The 27,943-nt window shown below is 41.1% G+C and overlaps 1 protein-coding gene across 1 annotated transcript in view; it reads left to right on the forward strand.

Annotated features, from left to right (window-relative positions):
- The window catches only part of LOC307251822 (alpha-1,6-mannosylglycoprotein 6-beta-N-acetylglucosaminyltransferase B-like), a gene marked incomplete at its 3' end in the record, with an annotated part of 116,674 nt that overhangs the window by 47,864 nt on the left and 40,867 nt on the right, over positions 1-27,943 (forward strand). The window contains exons 5-8 of the mRNA XM_080029242.1: positions 1,881-1,957; positions 2,572-2,751; positions 5,534-5,698; positions 14,688-14,857. Of these exons, the coding sequence (XP_079885368.1) occupies positions 1,881-1,957; positions 2,572-2,751; positions 5,534-5,698; positions 14,688-14,857 (592 nt within the window). The remainder of the gene's footprint in view (positions 1-1,880; positions 1,958-2,571; positions 2,752-5,533; positions 5,699-14,687; positions 14,858-27,943) is intronic.

Here is a 27,943-nt window from a genome sequence, read left to right on the forward strand (position 1 = left end):
CTGTGGCACTTACTTTAAATGGGAATCCAAAAGATATGTAGCAAGAATGCCTAAAGGGATTGTTTTCTGATGTAATGGCACACAATAGGTGGGGAATATAGGGTATAAGGCTTGTGATTGTGCTCATCTTCGGGCTATTTGAAAATATTAGATATAATCCATTTAAATACTGAGTAACAGAATTGAACTTGCAATAATTTGAAAAGCGAATACGATGCCAATTAATGAATTCATTCTCAAAAAATGTTAGGCTGCTATCTCCACTCTGCTTTATTGCTTCCATCCAAGCCAGTTGTTTTTTCCTGCTGTCTCGCTCTTGCACATTTTTTAATCAAAACCGTAATAATACTCACAGACATAGACAGTTGCATAATATAACCTACATTACGCTCATTTTTTTACTCCTTATATTCGCCTCTCTCACTTTCTTCTTCTGCGGGTAATTGCCCAACTCTTTACAAGAGAATAAATGAGCATTACATCTCCTTTTGTTTTTCCCAAGCCGCATCTGCATGGACCACGGCACACGCCAAAATGAACCACTGCTGCTCTCTCTAATCACAGATGAATTGAAACACCGCCGGTAGACTTTATTATCATGCGGTTTCCGCGGCGCTTTATTTATCACATGGCCTGTCGTGTGCGAGAGGGAACTATGGGAGGGAAAGAGAGAGAGAGAGAGAGAGAGAGAGAGAGAGAGAGAGAGAGAGAGAGAGAGGACGTGATTAGAATGTCCTTCCCCTCAAGCCCTCACAAGGCTCTCGTGTTCTCCCATGCGAGGAGTCAAAGTTTGTATCTAGTTCGTTGACCACATTTCCAATTGTTGCTACAGTGGGTTGCCATCGTAATCATATTTGTAAGCAGCGTATGTCTCCGTGGAGAGAGAGAGGCCTTCAGGGAAGACTTATGTGGAGAGATGTCTCTTTTTCATTTGGCAAATGGAGAGAGACGGAGCCAAGAGAAGGCAAATGTGTTGGTTCAGATAGAGAAAAATGGGGAAAAAAAGGGGGAGCGGGTTTGAAAGACAGAAAAACAATGATACATTTAATTGGTTCTCCTATCCAACGATATCATTCCAGTTATCTCTCTCTCTCTCTGTCTCTATGTGTCACTCTCCTCCCTTTTTTGTCCTCACATCAGCGGCAGAGAGGCAGTTAACTAAGTCAGTGGAGCAATTAATGCAGTGAGTGTAGCCTAAGTGGGCAGACGCACTTGCTAGCGTAACCCTAGGATGGTTTGGCAGCAGAGGGAGACAGACTGTGCTGCTCTGTCAGGGCCCATAGTGCATAGTGTGTGCACTGCGGTGGAGCAGATAGGGTGTGATGTTGCAGAAGGGGGGAAACCACGGGGATCTCTGGGCATCGACGGCACACTTGGCATACGCTGGAAGTGCTGGTGTTAATGATGATGGAGAAAGTGAAATTTGCCATACAAAGTCCCTGGGCTGTAAACGGGAGTGACACTGTAACCGAAGGGGTTCTGTGGGTCAGAAAAGGGCATGTTCTGCTGTCATTTTGTGGAACTGATTTGATTTAAGAGATAAAGCCCTTAATTTAAAAGAGGCTCTGACACGCACCATATGCTGCTAAATGAGCTGATGGCGAATATTGCACTGGTTGATTGCTGCTTGAATAGTTATGTTCACTGGAGAAAAAAATACTCACATTAAAGCCAATTGACTAAAGTGAGCTTAGCCAGCGAGCCTGCAGTATAAGCCAATGAAGCAGTGATGGTGAGTAAAGCAAAGACATGCAACTAATGTTTCTCTCACAGGAGGCAAATATCGATTCATCATCTAGTTTGTTATGCCAGAGTTGGAGTTAGTGTGTGTCGCTGGCCTTTCTCCTGGTCCTGAATTTCATTTGTTGTGTCTTTTCCAGCAGTGAGAGACGGAATATCAAGCCAGTGTGAGGTACCAAGAGACCCCCGCTATCCCGAGTGTCCAGGGAAAGTAGACGTGAGTGTGTCAACCTGTTATTTTGAATTTAAAATATACGAGGCAGCAGATTTTCTTAACATATTTTTTTTATTGACAGCATTGTCACGAACCACCCTATATGTAGTGTTCGGGGTCAACAAGTTTTAGGATATTATAACTCACTTATTAGGCATTTATCTCCCAAACTCTCATTTTCTCTAAAAAAACACTTAAACTTGTTTGAATTTTTAGTTGTTTACCCATGTTAGTAAGCTAGTTAGTTAGTTACTTGTAATTGACTCCAGTTTAGTTTTTTGATTTGCTGTTATAAAATCAAAACGATTTTGGTGGGAGATGGTGTGATAAGTAAAGGTGGACTAGGCACAGATTGAGCCAGGTTTAAACTAATTACAGCAAAAATATCTTGCTTATAGCCTGTTTATTTGAAAATTATTCAGCTTTTTTCTGCTGAGCTGTCGGGTTTCCTTGCAACCCAGTGGCAAAAATCATTAGTGCACGGCTCTGGGGTTTTGGAAGCGCTTTTAAAGAAAATAATTCATAACTTATTTATTTTCATCTGCTGTTGTGTGATTTTGTCGGGGAGGGGAATGTGGATTGCATTTAGTGTATGTGTTCTCTAATTACCAATCCAGTGGATGCGTGCGCGTTGGACATCGGACCCTTGCTATGCCTTCTACGGTGTGGACGGTTCCGACTGCTCCTTCCTGGTCTACCTGAGCGAGGTGGAGTGGTTCTGCCCCCCACTGGCCTGGAGGAACCAGAGCAGCCCCCCCACTCCACATGCACAGCAGCCAAAGGCCCCCAAGAGACAGGTGAGGGGAGTACACACACACACACATGGATGGCAAAAACAAAACACATGGGCACAATAACATTTATACTTTATACCAAGAAAAATGGACAGTAAATACACAAGTGATTGTATAGCTACATAGCAGCGATCTGTACTGACATGCATATCATGTATACTACAGTCATGTTATGATATAAGGATCCCTCATTCCATCTGCCCTAAGTTCATTATTTAAACATACCTAAGTCAGTAAGTATTTTAAAATGATAACTGAAATCAAAACAGGAGTGAAGCTATTCCACATATGGCTGTGCTGAGAAAAAGCAGATGCAGTGAGTGGGAGTAGTGTCAGTCTGTATGCAAAAATATATATTTTTTTTTCAAACTATTCAGTCTAGAATAATGGTTTAAATCGTTCATAATATGATAGTCAGGCGTCAGCAGCATACAATGCTATATACAATACTATATAGTAAGTATACAGTATTACATTGTCCACAATTTAAATAGTTTTGATCTTTGACAACAAAGATATTTCTTTTTAGCTTTGAGGATGGGCAGGATTCAGCTCGACACCATTGTATTATTGCGGCTCTGTCAACTTCAGACACACAGCATTCTCAGAGGAAATAATACAGACCTTTTAATATTATTTTCGTCCTGGTTATATTATTTCGAATATATTGTCAGGAGAGCTGAGGACCTTTATTTACTGCTATATTAACAGAATATTGACAATATCATTTAAATGTCCACTTTCTGTTTATTAAGTTCACATCAACACGATCTGACCCCAGACCTCTGCTCTGTTTGATTTCTCAGAAAAGCCAGAATAATAATAAAGCTACCAGTTCAGACATGTTCAATTCACCAAGGTTATGTGAAACCACCGCAGTGTTACAAAGTAATCAATATCAGCTTTATTGCCAAGTAGGTTTTCACATAACATTTTCCTTGGTATTTTGGTGTGTAAAATAAACATAAAGAATATAAATAGAGAAAGCATAGATAAAATGAGCATAGAAAAATGCATGATGAAAAATATTAATAAATATATCTACAAATATATGTTTTTGAAAGGAAAGAGCTGTACAGTTTGTGCAGGAGTGAAGTATGAGGTAGAAAAGTTATGTGCAGTGTACAGAGATAATGCAAAAGATGAACGTTAATGTAATGCATCATAATCAAAGTGTTATTGTAATGTGTAGTTTCTATGGTTCTGGATTAAGGTCAGATCTTGATGCCCGATGGGAAGAAGCTGTTCTTAAAGTGTGCATGCATTTTGGCCGCGATGAGACTCAAAGAGTTTGTGAAAGGTGCTGGAGAGGTGAGCCACAATCTCTCCTGCACGCCTCAGGCTCCTGGAGGGATGGCAGCTGGCAGCCAATCACCTTCTCAGCGGATTAATTAATTAATGGCAAATAAGGGCAACAGTTCCTGTTTTGAAATTCATAGAATACGATGGGGGTAAAAATGAGGGCTAAAGAATAATCTTATTAAGATTATTATGAGTGCAATTCACCCTGTTGACACTTTAACATGGCTGTCATGAATTCATAAATGATTTCCCTTTTGGCTTCTTTACTTGATTTGTAGAAGCTGTTATGACTGTGGATTTTTCTCCCTGTGTATTGTGGATCAGAATGTTTTATTAATTGTGGACTTACTAAATGGAAAGGAAAGATGATTCTACATTAATCTCTTGACATGACTAAAACGTATTACCAACATGGTAGACACTTTGCAATGCACTGTTGGTGCATGCATGTACATCTATCCATTAATCAATGGACCACCACAAGGTTCAAAATGAGCATGAATGTATTTACCAAAACACACATGGTTATCCATCCAGCATGTCGTAAAGACAGTGTTCACCCTGAACAACAAATGTGAACCTGCTGGTGGTGCTAGAGAAAAAAATCAGGGGGTCATCAAAATCAGTAAAGTTTATCCACTTATCCGCCATAGATCTGTATCCATGTGTAAGACTTCGTAGAAACCCATCCAATAGTTTTTGACCAATCTACCCTGCCATTAGCCTGGCTCCGCCCGCCCGCCTACTTCCGGCCAAATTTAATTTTCCCTTCAGTAGTCAGTCTGGGTGTACAGTGCATTTTCCAGCTTTAGCCGGAGAATCTACAGTCGTCCAATCAGCGAACAGAGCGAGTGGCTGAGAATGATGACGTCGAAGTCGCGCTCCAGTTTCAGTTGAATTCTGCGTTCCTTTATACTCGGAAGAAGGAGATTTCCGACTTGGTAGTTCCGAGTTCCGACCTGTCTGTGTTCCATTGCATCTGCTCGCGAAAGTATGGATGCCTACAACCTTTCTCATCCAAATAACTAAACGTTAGGCTCTAGCAAGTTACCGTTGCCAGGTACCGGTAGATTCATAGACTACAATATGTAGTGAAGTCGGAAATTTCCGAGTTCCCTGTCCAACTGGAACGCACCGTCAGAAGCCGGCTCATGACACACGTGACGACCAAACGTGATGCGATTGGTTGGCTAATCCAGAGTGGCACTGGGCAGATCCAATAGTTTTAAACTTCGACAGACACCCGCCTCCAAGTGAGTGAACGTTTGCCAATTACAGCACTTCCAGACCTTCTGTACAAATTAAATGAAGTACGATGGTCTGGTTGGACCAGGCTACCCTGCCATCCCTATAGACTATAGACGATGGTTTAAGATTAACATCCCAAAATGCAGTTCAAATGTATAATCTGATATTCTGATATGGTAGACTACTCTTTCCATCACATTTGCCACACTTACTTTCCACCCATTGCCTTTTGCAGGCTGCCTTCCGCACAGACCTCTCTGTGTTGCTGGAGCAGGTTGGGACGGGAAAGGAGTCCCTCAGCTTCATGAAGCGCAGAATCCGCCGCCTGGCACAGCAGTGGGCTACAGCCGCAAACCGCCTGGATGTCAAGCTGGAGCAACGATGGAGGGACCAGAAGAAGGTGAGAGAAAGAGATGAAAACAAAAGGGGGATTGATGGTTAAGAGTGGAGCTTGTGGAGTGTTTATTCTTTCAACTGCAATCAGATACTTTAAAGGTGCACTATGTAACTGTGGGTGTGTCAGAGGAGTGAAAAGTTTCTTAGGTATATTCCCGTAACCGAATAAACAAACCTTCATCCAAGGAAAACTGGATCCCTGGAACATTGTTTGAAGTTAGAAAGGATACCTTAAAAGTTACTTTTTCACTGTTGTAATTTACAGCCGCAGGGTCCATAGTTTCATGTCCACACATATCCTAGTCTTTTGTTTGGTAACAGGTTCCTCAAAGTATTTTTTATTTTATTTATGATGATATCATTATTCAATACTAAGAATAACATGTAGATTAAGTAGGTTTGTAAGGCCTGGGTGCCTTCTGGATGTTGAGTGTTTGATTACAGTTTTTGCCGAATGCTTACACACATGTTGCAGACATTGGCTCACTGTGTCAAAACTTAACACACAGGCCGAATAAGACACAGCACATGGAGATAAACTTCTAACTTATACGGCAAAATGACACTCTTGAAACAAAACCTAGCAATCCCATCTCAAAACGGTTTTTAGCATCAAAACAATATACACATGCACCATTGAATTACTCTTTCCTAGCAGAAACAACACACATATGTGCTATATGCAAAACACAGCTGTATTTAAGTACTTTGGATGGTTTTTGACTTTAAAAGTCTCATACAGATGTTTTTGTATTGTACAATAGGTGTGTTTTCCCAATGCTTGCAGGAGATTTCATGTTTGAACAATGTGTCTTATGTAAAAAACAGTGTGTAGTGTTTTGCAAGAAGTGTTTTGGAGAATTTCAAACTATATGGTGTTTGTAGGGTTGGTGCTTGTGCTTAGGGCAAGGTTACCAAAGTTAGAGGTTGTGATGCTTTGTGCATTGCAACCACTTTTAGTGTTTAAGCATTAGGCAAAAACTGTATTAGTTGGTTAATATTTATAAAACTAAGTTGTGTAATTTAAAGGCTTACTTTTTTTAAATGTCAACGAAAGCAGTTTGTAATAAGAACTTTGCAAACTTTTTTTCTCCCCTGCACGTCACCTTTCACCACACCACATTTACAGTCATATGAAAAAGTTTGGGAACCCCTCTCAGCCGGCATTATAATTGACTCTGCTTTCACAAAAAAAATATAAAAGTGGTATGTATTTAATTTACCAGGAACAGCTAAGTACTGGGATGTTTTCCAAACAAAGATTTTTTGAAAAGCAGTATTTGGTTGTATGAAATAAAATAAAATGTGAAAAACTGGCTGTGCAAAAATATGGGAACCCTTGTGGTTTTGTTGATTTTAATGCCTGTAACAGCATGTAAAACTGATGATTTTAAACACAAAGTTGGTTGGATTATGTTGTTAAGCCTTGAACCTCATAGAATTGCCTGTTTAATCATGAGAAAATTTATTTTAGGTGCCTAAATGCAAGTTGCACTTCTCTTTGACTCTCTGCTGAAGTGAGACAGAATGGGATCATCAAAACAGCTCCCAAAAGATCTTAAAAACAAAGATTATTCATTGTCATGGTTTAGGGGAAGGCTACAAGAAGCTTTCCCAAAGGTTTCAATTGTCAATTTCTACTGTAAGGAACGTTGTCAGGGAATGGAAGGACCCAGGCACAGTTGCAGTTAAACCCAGGTCTAGCAGACCAAGAAAAGTACAAGAGCGCCATATGCGGCGGATTGTGAGAATGGTTGCACACAACCCAAAGATCACCTCCAAAGACCTGCAAGAACATCTGGCTGCAGATTGTGTATCTGTACATGGTTCTACAATTCAGTGCAATTTGCACCAAAACATCTGTATGGCCGGGTGATGAGAAGGAAGGCCTTTCTGCGCCCACGCCACAGATACAGTTGCATGGAGTATGCAAAAGCTCATTTAGACAAGCCAGCTTCATATTGGAAGAAAATGCTTTGGACTGATGAGACAAAAATTAAGTTATTTGGTCTTTATAAAAAGCAGATGTTTTGGTGCAAATTGCGCTGAATTGTTGAACGATGTACAGATGCACCATCTGCAGCCAGATGTTCTTGCAGGCCTTTGGAGGTGATCTGTGGGTTGTGTGCAACCATTCTCACAATCCTCCACCTATGCCGCTCCTGTTTTTTTCTTGGTCTGCCATGCCTGGGTTTAACTGCCACTATGCCTGTGTCCTTCCATTTCCTGACAACGTTCCCTACAGTCGAAATTGACAATTGAAACCTTTGGGAAAGCTTCTTGTAGCCTTCCCCTAAACCATGACAATGAACAATCTTTGTTTTTCAGATCTTTTGGGAGCTGTTTTGATGATCCCATTCTGTCTCATTTCAGCAGAGAGTCAAAGAGAAGTGCAACTTGCATTTAGGCACCTAAAATACATTTTCTCATGATTAAACAGACAATTATATGAGGTTCAAGGCTTAACAACATAATCCAACCAACTTTGTGTTTAAAATCATCAGTTTTACATGCTGTTACAGGCATTAAAATCAACAAAACCACAAGGGTACCCATATTTTTGCACAGCCAGTTTTTCACATTTTATTTTATTTCATACATCCAAATACTGCTTTTCAAAAAATCTTTGTTTGGAAAACATCCCAGTACTTAACTGTTCCTGGTAAATTAAAGACATACCACTTTTATATATTTTTTGTGAAAGCAGAGTAAATTATAATGCCGGCTGAGAGGGGTTCCCAAACTTTTTCATATGACTGTAGATGGTCGACCCTGCTTGCATTTTCCATTTCTTACCTTGCTGCTCTGAGTAGAGTTATAATCTTTGACTTAAGAAAACAGAGATAAATTAATGAGTTTACATGAGACGGCAGACTGAGCACTCATTCTGCTCCCTCTCTCCATAATGTGTCTCGCTGCCCCCATCTCTCTCTAAAATGAGTTAACAAGGGTGGAAATAGTCCTCTGCATCTGAGATTGATGGTAGCCTTGTTCTGGTAGTGCACCGAGGGGGATTTGTTATCCTCTATCGTGACTGTGTGTCTGCCATGGACAGTCTATGTCCCTCACAACATGCTGCCGCTATCTCAACAGCAGACGTCCTGTTTGTAGGAGTTAGCCGTGGCTGTCAAAAGCTGTTAATCACAATAATTAGAATGTGTGTGTGTGTGTGTGTGTGTGTGTGTGTGTGTGTGTGTGTGTGTGTGTGTGTGTGTGTGTGTGTGTGTGTGTGTGTGTGTGTGTGTGTGTGTGTGTGTGTGTGTGTGTGTGTGTGTGTGTGTGTGTGTGTGTGTGTGTGTGTGTGTGTGTGTGTGTGTGTGTGTGTGTGTGTGTGTGTGTGTGTGTGGTAATTGGATAGTATTGCAATAAAAGCCCAAGGCAGAATCCCACATATTTAATTTGAAAATACATTTTCATTTAAACTTTAAAATAAGCTCTCATTTAAAAAAAAAATTTCGATTGCTTAAGCACGATTTTGAAAACAGGGCTCGATTTCTCAAAGCAAATATATAGCCAATGGTTTGCTTCTTGAGTTTAAGGTTTTGATAATTGTGTAATACTTTTGATTTTAGTGTCCGTGCGATCATAAAAAACTGTAAAATTGAGTAAGAGAACACTGTTTGATTTTAATTAACTCCAACCTTGGATAGAAACACCGCCCGATGTGAATTGACTATGGCCTCGCACTCGGCTGACCTTTGTCTTTGATCAAATCCCTCGCTTCCGCTAGCAATTTCAGCATTCTGCTTGAGTGTGCACTCTTTACAATTCCAATGGGGCTCTGTTGATTCAGTTCTGTTTCCTTGTTTGGTTTTCTCTTTGATTGTAAGCGGAGTGGATGTTTACTTAGAAAAAGAATAATTTAACAGAGCAAAGAGGCAATAATGGAGCAGGAATGGATTGACAGGGAGAGGGGGAAGAGCGAGATATCTTCTTTTTAACTGTCAGACATGAGGACAGGAAACAGGCGTGTGTGTGTGTGTGCATGTGTGTGTGCGTGTGTGTGTGTGTGTGTGTGTGCGCTTGTGCAAGTGGCTGCGTGTAGGAATGTTATTCTGAAAGGTTGTCTTTACTTGAGCAGAAGAGGTTTCAGTATTTTTAACAGATCTCTGAGAGATTTAGCACGCAATGAAGGAGAATACATTTGAGCCTGCCTTACATCTATTACGAAATCTTTTTTATTTGACGACGAGTCTGCCCATTTCCTTATCTATATGTGGAGTTCAGAGAGAATCAGTGAATTGTATTACAATCAAGCTTTTGCTGCCTTTCACTTTCAAAGCTCCCTCGTTTTTTTCTCCTTTTTTGTGCCTGACTTTGTCAAAGTCAATGACCAGTCTTGGTCATCCTATTCAAACACTAAAACATAGCTGATGAAAAATGTTGTGTATAGCAAATTGCTGTATTCTTTTTGTAGACACCAAAGGAAACATATTCACCTGGAAGGGGTTTTAGGAGAATGTATTACAGATGCAATGATGTCAAACTGTGCATTTTCATTGACTGCCTATTTGGTGTAAGTTTCTCTCAGCGAGTGACCGTGTGTTAATATGTGCCTACTTGGTGTGCTTTGAGCATGCACATTTAATGTATTAGTCAGCTTTAACCAAACTGCTAATATCTCTTCTCCCCATGTCTGCCCTCTTGAAGTTAATTGACCTCTGACTGATGAAGTGCAGACAGTGTAGGAGACTAATGGGATATGGAAGGTGATGTGAGTAATGAGGAAGTGAGAAAAAGTAGAGAGAGAGTGTGTGTGTGTGTGTGTGTGTGTGTGTGTGTGTGTGTGTGTGTGTGTGTGTGTGTGTGTGTGTGTGTGTGTGTGTGTGTGTGTGTGTGTGTGTGTGTGTGTGTGTGTGTGTGTGTGTGTGTGTGTGTGTGTGTGTGTGTGTGTGTGTGTGTGTGTGTGTGTGTGTGTGTGTGTGTGTGTGTGTGTGTGTGTGTGTGTGTGTGTGTGTGTGTGTGTGTGTGTGTGTGTGTGTGTGGAAGTGGGGTGGTAGGAAGAAAGACATGATGAGAAATAAAGAAGGGAAAGTTATGTGTAGCGGCGAGAAAAGGAGAATGGCGGAGAAGGATAAATTAAGGGTAGAGCAGTGATGGTTGGCAGTGCCAGCTTGTGTTGCCACCCGTGGCCTTCCATCGGACAGCTGCAACCTTCATAAGGGCCACAGTGCACAAGCAAAAAGAGTCACGCACACTCTCAAGGCACACATTCGTTCGTGTCTTGTGCTAATAGATGCTGCAATTCAAATTAGCATTATTCTGTCCTTAGCCTGTGCTAGTGATGAGTGGAGCAGTGAAAAGCAGTGAAGTGGGCTCCACGTACTTGAGAGCCACTTCTACTCTCCTCCTCTCGTGTGTATGCACCAAGGGCTTTCCAAGGATTTGTACTCGCACGTGCTCTAGTTAGAATAAAACCTTCCTTACATCGGCACATGAGAGGCAATATATTTCCTTTCCAAGGCTTATCCTAGTTATATAATCCCCCCTGAAAAAAAGAAGAACATTCAGAGCAGCGAAGTTGTGCTGAAAAGACCTTGATTTGCAGCCTATTGCGCCATTATCGTACCTCTCTGTCTGTCTCAACGGGTTTGGCAAGGGCTTTGTGTTCAATCCCTGGGGGGCGTTAACAGTAGAGTAGCTTAAGATCCTTCTGAGAATCCCCAGAGTTCACGAACGAGTGAGCATCCGCGCTGAACACACACGCAAGTTCATTGATGTAATGTCAGTGTGAAAGAAATGCACCCAAACAAATAAAAACAAACAAAACTAAATCCAATATCCATCAGCAAACACACACACACATACACACACTCCGACACATACCATCTGGGAGTACCATAAGTCCACTGTATAAAGAGCTCCACTCTCTCATGTGTTATCAGATTCCTGAGGGAGGCCGCTCACCTTGCTACAGTACTGCATGAGGAAGTATAGCTTTAGCTCCCTCTGTAGTTGATATCACAATTGTGTGGCCGTTCAGTTTCATTTACAAGTGAGTGCGAGAGCAAAGAGGTGGGAGTGTGTAGGCGTCGAGAGTGTGTGTCAGTTATCTGCATGGTAAAACCCAGTGCCAACCACCCAGCCTAGCTTTTCTCTCCTCTGTGTTCCCGCTATTGACTCCTATTCTGCGATGCTTATGTGACTTCTCCAGCATTGTTCTGATATGTTTCATTGAACTCCACTCTAGATACGTTGAATGAACATTTGCAAATAGAGATAAGTACTACCTATTAGAGGGAAAGTGAAATCCCTCTTCAACAGTTCTAGATCATTGGTGCAATTTGTCGGGTTTTGTAAAGCATCCTTACCTCTCTCCCTATTAACATTGAATTTGTGGATGGATGCCAGTTTTATGGAATCCGCAGTCATTCAGCTCTGCTGCTACTGTGAGATATTTCTCACATTTACTTAGCAGCGTTGCTGCCAGTATATGTAATTCGCCCCCTACTGTCTCCATTTTGCCGTGGTTGCCAATGTTTGTGTGATACACCCTCAACGGCACCACAAACGCCACCAGCACCCAGCCAAAAGAGTGAATAGTATTGGCACCATAATTTCTCACTCTTGCCATCTGCCACCCAAACTGTAATTAAATTTCACTTATCTATTTTCATGAAGCAGAAGTTAATAGAGCTGGCTTATTAAATCAGGGGATTTTTCACGCCAGCTGGAGTGTCACTGGAGCTTGACTCTGCTGCGCACACACACACACCATTGTCCGATATCTTACACACATTCCTTACATTGTTAATTTAACATGTCAGTGGGGGTAGTTGTATTGTATGCATACAGATATAATTCAAGACAAAACATCCTGTCTCTATGTATTATATTAAATAATGAAATGTCAAATATCGAGAACACTGTGTTTTTCTCCCTTTCACTTATACAGACGTTCATCTTTTCCAGGATAATGAAATGTTTAACATGTAGAAGTACGTGTACATTAGTGCATTGTAGCTAAAGTGGTTTGATTGAGAGGGAATAGAGTGCATTGCTGTACGCTACTGAAAAGCTCTTAAAGCTTTTAATTATTGCCTTTACAGTTCAAAGCAGTGAACCTACAGACAAAGTACACACACGCACTTACATGCAAGCAGAGAAAAAGAGAGAGAGGCAGTAAACAATCACCGTCAAAACTTTCTGGCAAACTCCAGACAGTTGGCTTTAAGCTCATTATGTGTGTTGCATGGAGGTGTTCACATTGCTTTAGTTAATCAGGATTACTCGGCACAGCAATGTTTGGACATGTGGCTGTGTCTAATCCACTGTGAAAGGCAAAGTGTTGCTAATTTCTAGGTGGGTTGCGCTAATTATGCAGTAGGTAGGTGGACATTCATAACAAAACTGTTACATGTAAGTACAGCATGGGGTGACCGTGGCTCAGGTGGTTAAGCGGGTTGGCCAATGATCCAAGGGTTGGCGGTTCGATCCCCGCTCTGCCACCTGTGTCATGGTTGTTGTGTCCTTGGGCAAGACATTTCACCCACCTCGCCTCGTGTGAATGTGAATGTGTATGACTGCTGTATGTTTGATGTGGTGGTCGGAGGGGCCGTAGGCGCTGAATGGCAGCCACGCTTCCGTCAGTCTGCCCCAGGGCAGCTGTGGCTACTATGATAGTTTACCACCACCAGTATGACTGTGTGTGAATGAATGGAACCTGGAACCCTGTAAAGCGTCTTTGAGTGCCTTGAAAAGCGCTATATAAATCCAATCCATTATTATTAAAACTGGGATAATTCCTTCACATGTGGTATATGCTGTTTTAAAACAATGTGGATTTTTCCACCAGTTACCTTGGCATTATATTTAGCACTTATCTGTATAGGCACATGTTGCCTATGAAATGAGTTGGATGGTAAAGTCCATAATGATGAATTTCTACATGTACTGTACATACATGCCATCCCATTGGCGCTAGAGGGGATCAATCATAGGGGATTTCAATTAATCCAGTTTCCACAATTTCTTTTTGGAAGAGTCTGAAATTCTAATGATTCTAATCCTCAAACTCATTATAACGGTTTTCACTGCAGAAGCTTAACTTTCAAGTATAGCTTAACGTATGCACACACATTTAAATAATATAAATACGATTGAATTAGATGTGCTTTATAATATAAACATTAAACATTAATGTGTATGTATAAATGACTGCACCAACATATCTGTTAAGTATGTCACATTAGGGTACATCTGGAAGTTTTCAAGCTTATTATCTAACAGGAAAAATTCTCTTTTCAGAGTTATTGCTCCTTTGAACATTTTAATCAGGTCCTCTAATCTATGAGTTCAGAGCAGCGGCTATACAATATGAAACTTAGGTATCCGAGTAAAATAAGAAAGGCCTACTCAAATGTATAGTTTTATATGTAAAGATATTTTTTTTTAATTAAGAGAAATGTAATTATAACTGTCTTTAATACCAAAACAATAACATTGTACTCACATAGTACATAGGTCAGATTTGTGAACACTGCAACATTGCACAAAATAAATTGGGCCATGCCAGAATCATCAAGTTTTAAGTATTTAAAATGTATTTAAAAAGACAAAGTCAACGGAGAGTTGAAATTGCTATTTTACCATCAGTTGTAAACATCCATTACAGTTTATAAACCAGCTTCTTAGTTGAACTTTACGAATACAGTTCCTGGGTTGTGTGAGCACACAGTTGGCCTGTTTATTTCTGTCCCATTGGTCTTTAGTGTAGCAATGCCATCCCATTCCCAAATCTCTCAGATTAGCTTGGTGATTATAATGTTGTAAAAATGATGGTCAGAACAACACCATTAAGATTGAATTTGTATTAAATGTCATGTCAGTTGGAGACTGATTATATAAAGCCATTAAAGCCTTTTAAAGCATCTGCATTAGTTTTGGTTAACAATTGTGTTATTCACTGAGCTATTCTTTTTCTTTGTTTTGCAGCTTCTCGGTTTACTTTTATTTTATTATCTCAAGTGCGATGTGTCCCTGTCCTCCTTCAGATCCTGGTCCATGTGGGCTTCCTAACAGAGGAGTCTGGAGATGTTTTCAGCCCCAAAGTGCTGAAGGGAGGGCCTCTGGGAGAGATGGTCCAGTGGGCAGACATCCTCACTACCCTCCATGTCTTGGGACACAACCTCAAGATCTCCATGTCTCTCAAAGAGCTGCAGGGGTGAGTGACAGTATAAGAAAAGCTACTACTACTGCTGGAGTGTTTGTGCTTGTTAGTTTTCAGCTATTCTTGAGCAGGGGAGAATGCACATGTTAAACCACATTTCTCCAAATCCACTCTCTGGTCATCATGAATTCGCCCATTCATGTGTTTGATTCTCTGCAGTAAAGACCACACTGTAAATGTACATGTCCCACTGCCAAAGCATCTACAGTACGTCAATATAGGGATTATCCAGACAAGGTAACTTGTTTTCTTTGAAAAGAGAAAGGTTATTGATAAGCAGGGTCAAGGCTAGTTTGTTTCACTGAATCAAACTAATGGCCTTTATGAAAAAGAATTGTATACAAAATGTTTACCACAAAATGAGCTATGATGACAAGGACAAGTGTGGCAACAGGCCGATAGACTTTTACTATCATGCTGTTATTCATGTGCTCTTGTACTACCATACTGTATTCAAAATGTGTAAGAGCTTTGTGCTCTGATTACATCCCCATTGCCACTTAAGCCGAAGATTAAGTATAAGGTCCTGTTGATTTGTTGCTGTATTGATCCCATATCGACACACTCTACAGCTTCCTGTCAGTGTCACTGCGTTGATGTGTGTCGTTGTATCCTCTGCGTCAGCAGGCTTACATGTTTCTGCTGACGGCTACAACTGTAGAACTAACACACACATGCACACACACACACACACACACACACACACGGGTGGATGGATGTAAATCTACCCTGTTGGGAGAGATCCCTCTGGCTTGTTCTGTCCAGTCCATTCAATATCTACTTCATGGCAAAGACTGAATAAATCACATACGTTGTCAAGCTCACGTGAAGACGGATGGCTAACGCTGAACAGTAGGATTATGAATAGGTATGAGTCTGAGAAGACAACTGAATCAAACTGTAGATGGCCGATTCAGCTTAGATTGGGCCAATAGACTTTGTCTTTCTGCCATCGTTGATCACTGCGATGACACATGTATAGAGTATAGATCAATGTAATGATGTCTACAGAGACCTCGCTGCACTCTTTTACACTGTGCACTGCCTGCAACAACTCTTACAAATCATAGAGGAAGTATTGTATTGACCCCAAGCCTTTGGCAGTCATTTTGTAGACTTATAGTACCTCTGCATGGAGCAGGAGAGAGGGGGATAATCCAGAGGAATTCCATACTTTAAAAATGAGTTTAGAGATGGCAGGGACATCCACAAGGCTGAGTTCAGTTGTCAGACCTCAAGTGTATGGCGAGATCATTTTCACTGTGTGCGTGTCGCAGTGCTGTCTTGTCTCAATGCCTGCTGTGATGTTTGAGGCGACTGTGCACTGTGATCTAACATACCAGCATGAAAAATTATGTTGTTCTCCTTGCCAAAAGGAATGGCTTTGGAAAGAAAAATAGCCCGTAGCGTTGGATTACTCGCAGAAGCACCCTAAACTTTTCTCCAAACTGCATTTGGTTCCTGGCTCAGTCCTTTAAAAACACTGGTGTGATGTATAGCAATCTTTCTTCATGGTTTGCTGCAGGAAAGCGAAACAGAGAAAGGCCATGCTGTGTGTGTTCAGTCATTTTTTTGTTGATGTGTACCTCTTGTGTGATTACCTTTAATTTCCCTTGTCCCCTGCCTTCAGAAAGACACAATAGAGAGTTTATATTTAACTAAGCTCATAATGTAGTTTGGCAATCATGGATCAAATCTGTTCATTTCTTTGGCTCTTCATTATGTTTGAAAAAAAAAAAGTTAAATGTTATAGCTTCAGGAAGGCTTTGAAACGTTTCATTCTGAATCCGAAGTTGACATGGGATGGATGATAATGTGATAGTTAAAGCAAATCATTTATATAATCAATCGATGGAAAGCTGTGTAAAGGAGGATATACTGTGTTTAACTAGTATTGGCATCCTAATCCATAAGGTTGTTCTGTGTGCTGTAATGCTATGCAGTTTGAATGCACAGTCAGTCACCCAACATATGTTCTGCCTCTCTGCTAAGCTTCACACAACTATGAAGTGATTTGGGATTGTTTGTTGTCACTCTAAAATAGTGAACGGTGAAAAAATTATTTTGTGAAATAATTAAATTATTATTCTCTGTGTTGTGTTGTTTCTCTGCAGTCACATATTGGCCTTGTGTGTGTCTCACATTGTTTCAGTAAACAGACAATAAATGAGTGATAACACCTTGAGAAGCTCACAATCAACAGCAAAACAGCAAACAGCAAATGCATTTATGCCATTTAATGGAATAACATTTCCACACAGATGTCCTGTGTTGATTTAATTGTTTCCGCTGGTGGGATGAAAGTAAAGAGGTTTATAGACAGATAAAAAAAATCACTTATAACACTGTTTTGGGTAAATAGTTATTCTAATTCTGTTCATTTCAGTTCTATTTCAGATTACTGTAATTTCAGATTTTGTTTCTATACTACTTGCTATTGTTGTCTCTTGCAGACAGCACTCAAGTGTATGTGATTTGCTTTCTTTGACCTACTTTCCCTCACGTGTTCCCAATGTCGTCCATTTGTGTAGACATACTGTCCTTTGTGTCACACACTGCCTTTTTTTCCCGTCCTAAAATTGGCAAGAGTACTAACAAAGTCAGGAGGTGCGACATTTTTAATATTTCTTTCCCTAACGACAAACCGGTAGATGAACAAACCTGACAGACAGGCAGACACACAGAGGATTATATCGGCAGATCAGCTGAGACAGATGGAAAAAGCAAAGGAGAAGAACAACCAATGCCCCAAGGAAAGTCTCCTTGCTCTTTCTTTGGTCATCACTGAGCAGCATTAGAACAAAAATTGTCCAGGGTCCACTTACCTCCACAATTTTGTTGGTGTGTGTGTGTGTGTGTCTGTGTGTCTGTGTGTTTGTTTGTGTGTGTGTTCTATGATACATTTCTCTCGACGCCATATCTGAGAGTTGTGTTCGGCTGAGGAAGAAGCAGAGAGTAGCTGTAATTGGCCACCGAGGGGATGATTTGATCTCACTGTACATAGCATGGACCCTCATTTGTAGGCTATAGCTTCCTATCAGCACTATGGTACGGCTGGACTTTATTGTCCTGAGATGGAGATGGTCCGAGCACATAGACACTCACTAGCATACAGTGGCCCACAGATGACGAGAGTTAAAATAAGACATGGTGTATGAATAGAAACTCAACTGAACTCTGAAGCTGGTGATAGAGAGAGCTGGTCTGCGTGCCATAATGATTCAAGGGATCATTCACTCATAATCTCCCTTTTATGGAAACTTAACTCAGGCCGCTTTTACACCCGCCTTATTTGGTTTGAGTGACAGAAACTTTAGGTCTGTTTCCACATTAGCTGCTGTTCATTTGGGAAGGTGAAAACACAGCAATCGCACCAGGGTGGTCACTAAAACCGGAGAAAACAAGTTGTCCTGGACCTTTTTGAAGAGGTCCTCATGGTACACTTCCATACAAACTCTGGCCAATCTGTTTGTGGTGAGGACATGAGCAGACCTGATCCGACCCAACTGCAGGAAGTTGGGTCGCGATAAACAAACTCCCATAGACAGCTACAGTATGTTTTGCTTTATGGGATAAGGAAGGTGATCTACAGTACTTCCTGTAGTATATTTCTGTAGTTTTTCCCCCATCGAAATTCTGACCAATTGTAGAGCAGAAAAAATGTATAATTCTCACATCTGGTGCAAACTAGAAACAGACTATTGGATGTGAAAACTCCCTCATTCTCAAGGCTGTCAATGTGTGGGTGGTTGGACTGATGAGAAATGTACAGCAAAGTGCTGAGTTTGCATTTGTGTGTGGTTAATGGTTCAACACATTTTACTGTTTTGTTTTTGGTTTGTTTTTTGTATATTTTGTCTTTTTTAGGCTCACTGATCAATGCTTGTTTCTGGATTTTCAACTGTCCCTAATTCCTGCACAAAGCATGGATTTCACTTGCACCCCTTACTTTACAGCACACACACCTGATTTAATTCAATACAGATTTTTGCATCTCACCGGCTCTGCTGAGTGGGCACTCCTCACAATGTGGGCTTACTGAGTAGTTTCATGGAAATGAAGCTGCATTTGGTGCCAATTAGATTGGGATGGTGAGATGTATTAGTGTGAGATGGAGAAAAGACAGGGCTCCGCCTGCTCTACATTACAGACCCGAGGGTCCACATCACAGAGAGCCGCTGCTGTCAATGTGAAGGTGGATGGTCAGCACCTTTGTGGCCAATCCTGTCACAACCGCAAAGGCCCATATAGAAGGCTCCGTTATACTGAAAGATAAAAAGAAAATACCCTTTTACGGCCTGTAGCACATACTTGGCACAGCATTGTGGATTGAAGAATACTTTGTGTTTCAGTTGAATACTTTTTCATAGGTGTAGGGCAAACAATGTTGGCAACAGATACAGGGCCAACAGCAGGGTACATATTCATTCTAAACTTTAACTCAGAGTGAGTCTGGTGGTCTTTTAAGAATTATGTAACTTAAAGTTATTCAGTCTAGTACTGCTTCTTAAAGGCCAGGACACACTGGCCCGATAATCGCCGTCGGAGAGTCTGGAGGGGGCGGGGACACAAATCTGTTTGGTGTGTTCGGTGAGATCGGCCGTTGTAGATGTCGTCGGGCTTCTTTTCAGTCAGAGCAATTTGATTGGTGGAGGGCCAGCGAATCAGTGCCCGGAAGTGAGGCGGGTAGCACAAACGGGTAACAACAGTATCGCATCGCTAGCCATTGTTTTAATGTGTTTGTTTGTTTCGTTCAGCAAGTACTCACATGCATCAACCCTTCTTGACTGCTCGACAAAATGCTCGACACTCTCTGCTAAAAATGGTGCTCTTTATGGTCCAGAGATATAAATACGTATTTATATCCAAGTTTATGGACTAGACAGCTGTCCCATCATTTCCGGCTTCCGTATTTTTTTGGGCCACAATACAGATTAGCGCCGCCTGCTGTTATGGAGACATTACGTCCCGCGCAAGCGCAGAGCGTACGGAAAGTCAGTAGTCGGATCGGTGTGTTCTTGGCACTTTTTTGGCCGCGACGGGCAGACTGGAGCTGCCTGAAATGGCAGACTCCATTTTCGGGTAGTCGGACCGGTGTGTCCTGGCCTTAAGACTCCAACTCATGTTTACTATATCTCCTGTCCTACTCCTAATCACATGTAGCAATCATGAGCACATTATATATGTATGGAGAAATAATTAAAACACTGTACAACCCTCTAAGTATCAGTGAAATCAGAACAGCTAGTTAATTTTTGCATAGCTTTATTGATAATTGGAGTCCTGCTTTCACATCTTCTTAAACCACCATGTATTGCAGTACATAAGCAAAGACTACAGGGGTCGGTGAACTTAGTACATCATTGTCGCAATTTCTATTTATTTTACTTTTTATTCTATGAGCTTATTTACACCTCAACTAAACCTGCTGCTTGTGTAATAAGAGAGACGACCTTCATAAAATCTACATTTGAGGGCATACGTAGGAAAGATCCCTTTCAGGAAATTTCATGTTTCTTTTTTTTTACCCTAATGTCACACTAAGTGCACAGTCCAAATGGCTCCAGGAGTGCCATTCTGTGGACACTTAATGCACACTCGGAGCACTGCTGCGTCTGTTTGCTCATCCTTCTGTATCGCACAACATTTGGGATTGTTGCTTTGGTCAGCCGCCCTAGGGCACTTGCACTGACCAAAAACTTAAACCTAACCCTGTTCTCAGTCAAGGTGCTCCTTTCTCAGTCCTTTGAACTCAAATGATCGCTCTTATTGGTTCATTTTGCTGTTAAGGCTTACATTAATGGTGTTTTAGGAGGTATTGTAACTGTTGAGAGTTAATGATGCTGTTTTCTTATTATTTCTTTAACACAAGTTAGTGTGTGACACGTAGTCTCAGTCACCGGGATACAAGGTCGTGGTTCAATTCTCTGAAGCGCCCGTAACCAGTTTTTACACCACTAACACTTAACAGTTCCTGTAACTGCCATCTGTTCACAATTCCTTTGCACTTTAGGTTTCATGTGTGCCATAAAAGCTCTTAAAGTTTATTTTGTGTGCTGCTGAACATCGCCAGCTACATTCCCAGGGCAAGTCATTCTAGTTCCTCCTTCCACAGTGGTGTTTCCCACCCGCCTTCTCCTTTTGACAGACAAACTACATGACAAGAGGAATCTTAATCTGTGTCAGCCCGTCCTTTCCAGAGTGAAATCCCCCGGTGGCCTTAAGCTCTTTCTCACAGTAAGGGCAAACGGGGGAACTGACATCTGTTTGATCTAGCACAATGATTAAGGTTTTTTACCTTCAACATTGATATACCCTGGGTTTTTCCTTTTTCTTCTTTGCATTTTTGTTATACCTTCTTTCCTTCTTCATAAATACTCACTGCAGGAAATCGCCCTAATATCTCAGTCCTGTGTACAAAGGTCAAATGTGCTTGTCAAGGAAGTTTGACTTTAATGTCTTTCGAACAGACCATCAATATTAAGAGCCTGTCGAGCCTGTGGTGTCCAGCTGTAAAACACAGAAACAGTAAATGTTACTTTGGGCCTGAAGCCAGTTCAGTAGAGCATGTGTGTGTGTGTGTGTGTGTGTGTGTGTGTGTGTGCGTGTGTGTGTGTGTGCGTGTGTGTGTGTTTGTGCTCATTCTGCCCATTGGTCTGCGTGTAACTCTTTTTGTCTCGTGTGAAAGGGGGCGCATATTACAGGAGGAGAAAGGCTCCATATGTGCTCAGGGATCCATGTGAGTGGGCATATACTACATCATGTTGCAAAAGAACTAAAGCTAGTTGGCACCATAAGCTCATTGTTATAAGTCTAGAGGACGTTGGGCCAGAAATGGCTTGCATAACCCGTTGAGATTAATGCAAAAAGAGCTATCCACTGAGTTTACGTAATAGCTTCTAAAATTGGATTCTTATTCAGATTTTTTTGTTTTGTTTTGTTTAGTTCTTTGCTCTCAGTCTTGCGCATGTTCTACTTTGTGCATCACAGCATTGCAGCTCTCTTTTTAGAACCTTATTTAATTCTTCAGATCCTTACTTTCTTTTTCTGTTTTCTTGAAGTGTCTCCAGTTGCTTTTGGTCCAGATTTCATCCATGTGTTGCTCAACATCAGTGGACCAAAGTGCTCTGACCTTTAGTTGAATGATTTGCGCGGCAATCTCCGAGAGTCTGAACGTGCAAGGTCAAAGATATTGCAGGTGTGGGTTGCACAGACTAGTTTGGGGCAATGCAAAACTTCAGCAAGGAAAGCACGTATTTCCTCTCAGAAATAGTCCTTATGCAATATGCAGAATGAGCTGAGTGGATGTCAGTGTGTGGGTGATTGTGGAATTTGCTTCTATTTTTTAAAGGTGTTTACTGCATATTCCCCTTTTTGTTCTGAGGTGAAAGTTAAACCATCGCTCTGTGTGAGTGTGTGCCTCATAAACCCTCTTCTCTCTCTCTCTCTCTCTCTCTCTCTCTTTCTCTCTCTCTCTCTCTCTCTCTCTCTTCTCCCTCCATCACCAGCCCATCAACTTGACTCCTTCACCTTCCTCCATCATTAAAGTTAAGCCTGTAGAGAGACTGAAGTAAGTGACCTCAGTTCCCCTCTATGCTCTCCCACAGGCTGGCATAGAGCTGCCTTATTAGTATACTGTATCTTCCCCAAGAAGATAAGAAATCACACACACATGCACACACATAGCCTCTTTAAAACCCTGATTTTGCCTGCCTTTCTTATCCCTGGCAATTCGGCTGTTTTCACTGTCCTTACATCACGGCTTTCTCTTATTTGTTTTCACCTCTTTAACATCTTTCTGCATTTTAGTGTGTAAACGAATAGTAAAGCAGCTGACGTGAATATTATTTTACACTTGGCTGTGTAAGTGTGCGGGAGAAGCGCCTCTTATTAAAATGATCTCAATGTTGTGTTATGAAGGAGGTGTGTACCCAATCTCTTTATTCCAGAGAACCTGCTGAGGAGTTTTACATTTCTCAAGAGACTTACGTGGAACGGAAGCACATTAACATTAATCAGGTGTGTGTGTGTGTGTGTGTGTGTGTGTGTGTGTGTGTGTGTGTGTGTGTGTGTGTGTGTGTGTGTGTGTGTGTGTGTGTGTGTGTGTGTGTGTGTGTGTGTGTGTGTGTGTGTGTGTGTGTGTGTGTGTGTGTGTGTGTGTGTGTGTGTGTGTGTGTGTGTGTGTGTGTGTGTGTGTGTGTGTGTGTGTGTGTGTGTGTGTGTGTGTGTGTGTGTGTGTGTGTGTGTGTGTGTGTGTGTGTGTGTGTGTGTGTGCGTGATTTCCAGGCGTGATTTTTTTATTTGGTGAATGCTCAGCGCCACCGTACTTTCCTTTCCTGTCATGTTCTACTTCTGCACTGCGACATTAAAGTGGGAATATTATACTTTTTATTCCACTCTAATTCCACTTTAGCTTCTTTACAAGTGAGACATATGAAGAACTTTTGGTTATAAATTATTAAATTATATAAGTTTTTTTTTTTTTCTTTTTTTTTTTCATTCTTATTTTATAATTATATATGACGGTTCAGGGACATTCTAGCAGAAATCTGTGCACTTTCTTTGAACGGTCGATTTTGAAATAATGATATGTTCATTAAAAAAATGGGTGGAATATTAAAAATTGAATTTTATCCAATTAAACCGAAAAATGTATAGACCGATTAATCAATTATTAAAACAACTATTAGTTGCAGCCCTACTTTCCCCGCCCCTGTCCTCCTCTCCTTTTGGTACATCCTATCTCTTCACCCTCTTCTATTGCACTGTTCCTCCTCACCTTACTTTCATCACTCTGTCTCCCTCCCTCTTTGTCTCTTTGGTTCTTTCTCTTTCTTCTTACAGTTGTTCCCCTCTAAGCTGAAATCAATGTGCTTGTTAGCAACTTCCCAGAGTTTTAAAGCATTTCATCACCTCTGTACCATTGTTTCTAACCCCTCACAGACACACAGACACAACGGTAGCTCACCTTTGGTAATGACTTTCTTTTCCAGTGTTGGCCCATGGGTGACTTTGTCTATCGTTAGTTGTGTCGCTCTGAATCCCATCTCCACATGGCATCACCTCTAATTGGTCTGCGTGACACAACTGGAGCTCGACAACACAAATAGGACAAGCTGTTCCTCCTGCTTCTTTTGCTGATTTAGCACAATCCTTGGTGTTCTTGTCATATCCGTGGCGTATGAGTGTGTCTGCATGCTGGTATACGTCTAGTCTTGTAAACTTGTGTTTGTAGTCCTTTAACAGCTTTGTAGTTCTATAACGTGAATAGAATATTTCTCATGAAGTGATTGAAACTCAATATTGTGATATGAGAGGGGATATCATCTGAACCTCTATACAGACAGTTAATGTACCAGTGAAACGGCAGCTGGAGCAACATTAGCCACAGTAATGTAAAACATCTTTCTGTGTACAGAATATGATAGCAGGCGCTTAGACACACGAGGGATTTATATTTCAAATATCTGAAAAAAATTGAGGGTTGCTAAGTGAATAAAGTGATTTGATTATATTCAATTTGGATCAGTAGAGAGATAGAAAGCTGATGGGCTGTTCACCTCCACACACACCTCTATCACCCAGAATGCTGGATCAGGAAGAGGAGGACTATTGTTAATCTATGTATAAGACCTCAACCATATTCTATGGAAATGTAAACAGCTTTTTTATGATCATAATGTCGCTCTAGGGTCAACAGTGAAGTGCGGTTTCTGTTGCTAATATGAAAATATTACAGAGTTGTCCATCACTGGTTAAATTGTTAATTCAGTCAGTGAGTGTCCCCTTGCACTATAGTATTCTCATCAGATGTCTCTTACTTATGCCAAGTCTGTGCCGCCTGCCAAGCACTGATTTAGTGTGTTTATACAGGCTAATGTCAAAACAAATAGCCTATGAGCCTCTCCCACCAGTCTCTCATATGTAAGTTTTAAATCTTAACACTTGCATTTAAACATTGTGTTTGTATGTCAGGGAACGACATCATTTTATTTTGAAGGGCTGGATCAACATCATAACACAAATGCTGCAGCTTGTGTTTAATATGCTTGCAGCGGATGACCTAACCAAATGATACTTTTTCAGTTGGTTTTAGCAGTAAACTAATACCTCAGATTGTTGCCCAGAATGACCTAATACAAGAGTGGCGTTCACTTTTTTTTTTAAATGTGTGACGTTCTGCAAATGCGCGTCAGGGTTAGCTTTTCTTACACATTGTAAATGTCTCCTCTCTCCTTTATCAAACTGAGTTGGTGTCGAATATAAAAGCATCACAATGAGCATCGGGACCTTGAAGAGACATTGCCATGAATTGGGCCTATTCATCAGAAAACAACATCAATAATTTATGACTCCATAACCTCAGAGAATATTCAAGTTTTGTAAGTGTACGATCTTGAAAACTTTTCCTCAGAACAGCTCCATAATTATAATTTCTTTTTTGCTATAATGGCCCTTATTTTCACAGCAGGACAACAAAAACAAAAGTGGAGCATGAGCTGGAATATAAACCTCAATTAGACTTCATGGGTCTTGGGCAGATCATTACTCAAGGCGCATTTATAAAAAAAATGCATTTTAACCAGACTTTAAAATTACTTTTAATGCATCTGTTTTTTAAGATGATAGGTAATCGTTACTCTACCCAAGTTTAAGTACATCAGTAAGCGATGTGTGTAAACTAGCTTCTAGTCCACACGGTCTGTCCCCCACAATGTGTCAACGGCAGCTGAAATCACAGTGAAATAAGCTGTCATTCTTCTTGACACTTGAGACGGAGAGAAAAGCGGTTCCAGGACTTTGAACACATACAATCATACAGTAGGCATACAGAGCTGTTGTATCTGATCCCTGATCTGTATTCGGCCACTGAATTATCTGGGTCTGTAATAGAGAGAGAGAGAGAGTGATAGATAGGAGTCAATGAGAACCTGTGAAGACAATAAATGTCTCCCGTGTAGTGCCTTACTGTGATTCAGGAAAATGTTTGTATGACATTATGGATAGTTGTGGACCAGCTATCTGTAAGCCAGTGCTTCTCAAATGGTGGGGCGCGCCCCCCTAGGGGGGCGCCGTGAGTTGTCAGGGGGGGGCGCGGGCTGCCTTGATTTCCAACTTACCAAAAAAAAAAAGTGCTAGCAAGCGCGATGTTGTGTGCTTGTGTATGGTCATATCCGCGTGAAAGGCCGCGATTTGCAGTAAATAAATGTCCACATGTGTCTCCAAGTGTCTCTGTGGGCTATTTAAAAATAAATCAAGCAAGTAGAGGCAGGATATATGATAGCGATAACCAATAATTAGAATTATTGTTTATCACATCACAGAAGGCCTATTGGCCTAAAATAATAAAAAAACACCACCTTAACTATGTTTACAGTTTAAAAATGTTTTGAATGAAATGCAAACCTCAGTGAATCATTTGCTCTTGTTTCTCTGTCCTGAGATTCACACAGACTGAGCAGTCTTGTTTAAATGTTACAAGTTGAGCTAATAAACTGCACTTTGAATTTTTTTGCTGCAGAAGTTATCTCAGCAAATTTGTTATCTAATTTGATAATAAGGTGATTGTATGCAGAATGCTCGTGCCAGAAAGTCATACAGTGGTTTTGTACAGATAAATAAATATTAGCAAGTTCTCAATAGTATTTCAATTTAGGGGGGGGACGCGAAAAAATGTCTGTCCCCTAAGGGGGGCATGACAGAAAATAATTGTGAACCACTGCTGTAAACTATGCCATATCTATCATAAAGAAAGTGTATTGTCCCTGTGGAGAAACAGGTTATTCTTTATCAGCTATTCTGGACCATTTATTTTGTTGGGAAAAATAACGAGTGACCAAGAGTGTGTAGAGTCAAGTCAGTGAAAGCTGCTTCAGTTGTCTGACTACGTGATGAAAGGCTAAGAGAGGTCAGTCTCTCCTGGCTGAAAGGCCAAAACAGTTGGCTCTTGACGGGTACAGAGTGGACAGCTAGGGGACGTGTGAGAGACAAAGGCTGTGGCTGTGTGTGTGTGTGTGTGTGTGTGTGTGTGTGTGTGTGTGTGTGTGTGTGTGTGTGTGTGTGTGTGTGTGTGTGTGTGTGTGTGTGTGTGTGTGTGTGTGTGTGTGTGTGTGTGTGTGTGTGTGTGTGTGTGTGTGTGTGTGTGCGCGCGTGTGTGTCTGCGGTGTGGTGCGGTGCGTGCTGCATGGTAGTGTGTTTATTTCATCATCCAAGACCCAGGTGCTGAGGGCTTTTCAATCCCCTTTTACTACCGAATAGAAGCAGGGGCGCGGAATTGTTGCACCGAATAGACTCCCAGGCCTGGGGTTCACATTGAGCCGAGCTCCAGTAAAACCAACGCTATCACCCATTCATCAACCTCCTTTCCCTCACCGAGCTTTATTTCTCATGAGGAGTTGCCTAAGGCAGACTGAAAAAGAAATAAGGACAGAAAAGAGAAGTTGAAGGAAGTGTATTCTCATCTACTAACACGTCTAGCTTTTCCTTAAATGCTCTCTCTGATCTGTTAATAGGTCATAGATACTGTAAGGGGATGCTAGAAGAACTCAATTCATTGAGAGTAATGAAGAGCTCTGGTGTGAAAGATTACAAACTTCATAATGGTTCTTAATTTGTTTTTAGTGCAGCAGGGCATGACCACTGCTGATAAACTAGCGTGCAGCACCTGCAAGAGCATCATCATCCATTTTGATGTTGGGAAAGTATGCAGTCATGCATTAATAATTATATGATCATTTATGTGAACAGTCGATAGAATATCACATACAGTGTGTTGTGTCATCACATCCTGGCTTCTTATCCTAATCCCACAAAAATAAAATGTTAACTTCATCGGCGAGTCCTAATGAACACAACAGCTGTGTCTGTCTGCTAGGTTGGGGTCGACTATATAATCTTTATCTCATAAGAAAATATAATTTTATTTTTCAAACCTAAAGTAGGCTAAATGACATTCAAACCACGGACACCAATTTATCATGTCTGTGCCAAGCGCTGCTAAGAATGGGGTCAGAAACCTCTTATTATCCTCATTTTCCTCTTGCAAACTTGACATTGCTTGTTAGTTATATCAGAGCCCCC

The sequence above is a fragment of the Ammodytes marinus genome (assembly GCF_949987685.1).
Source record: "Ammodytes marinus genome assembly, chromosome: 6".
NCBI lineage: Eukaryota > Metazoa > Chordata > Actinopteri > Uranoscopiformes > Ammodytidae > Ammodytes > Ammodytes marinus.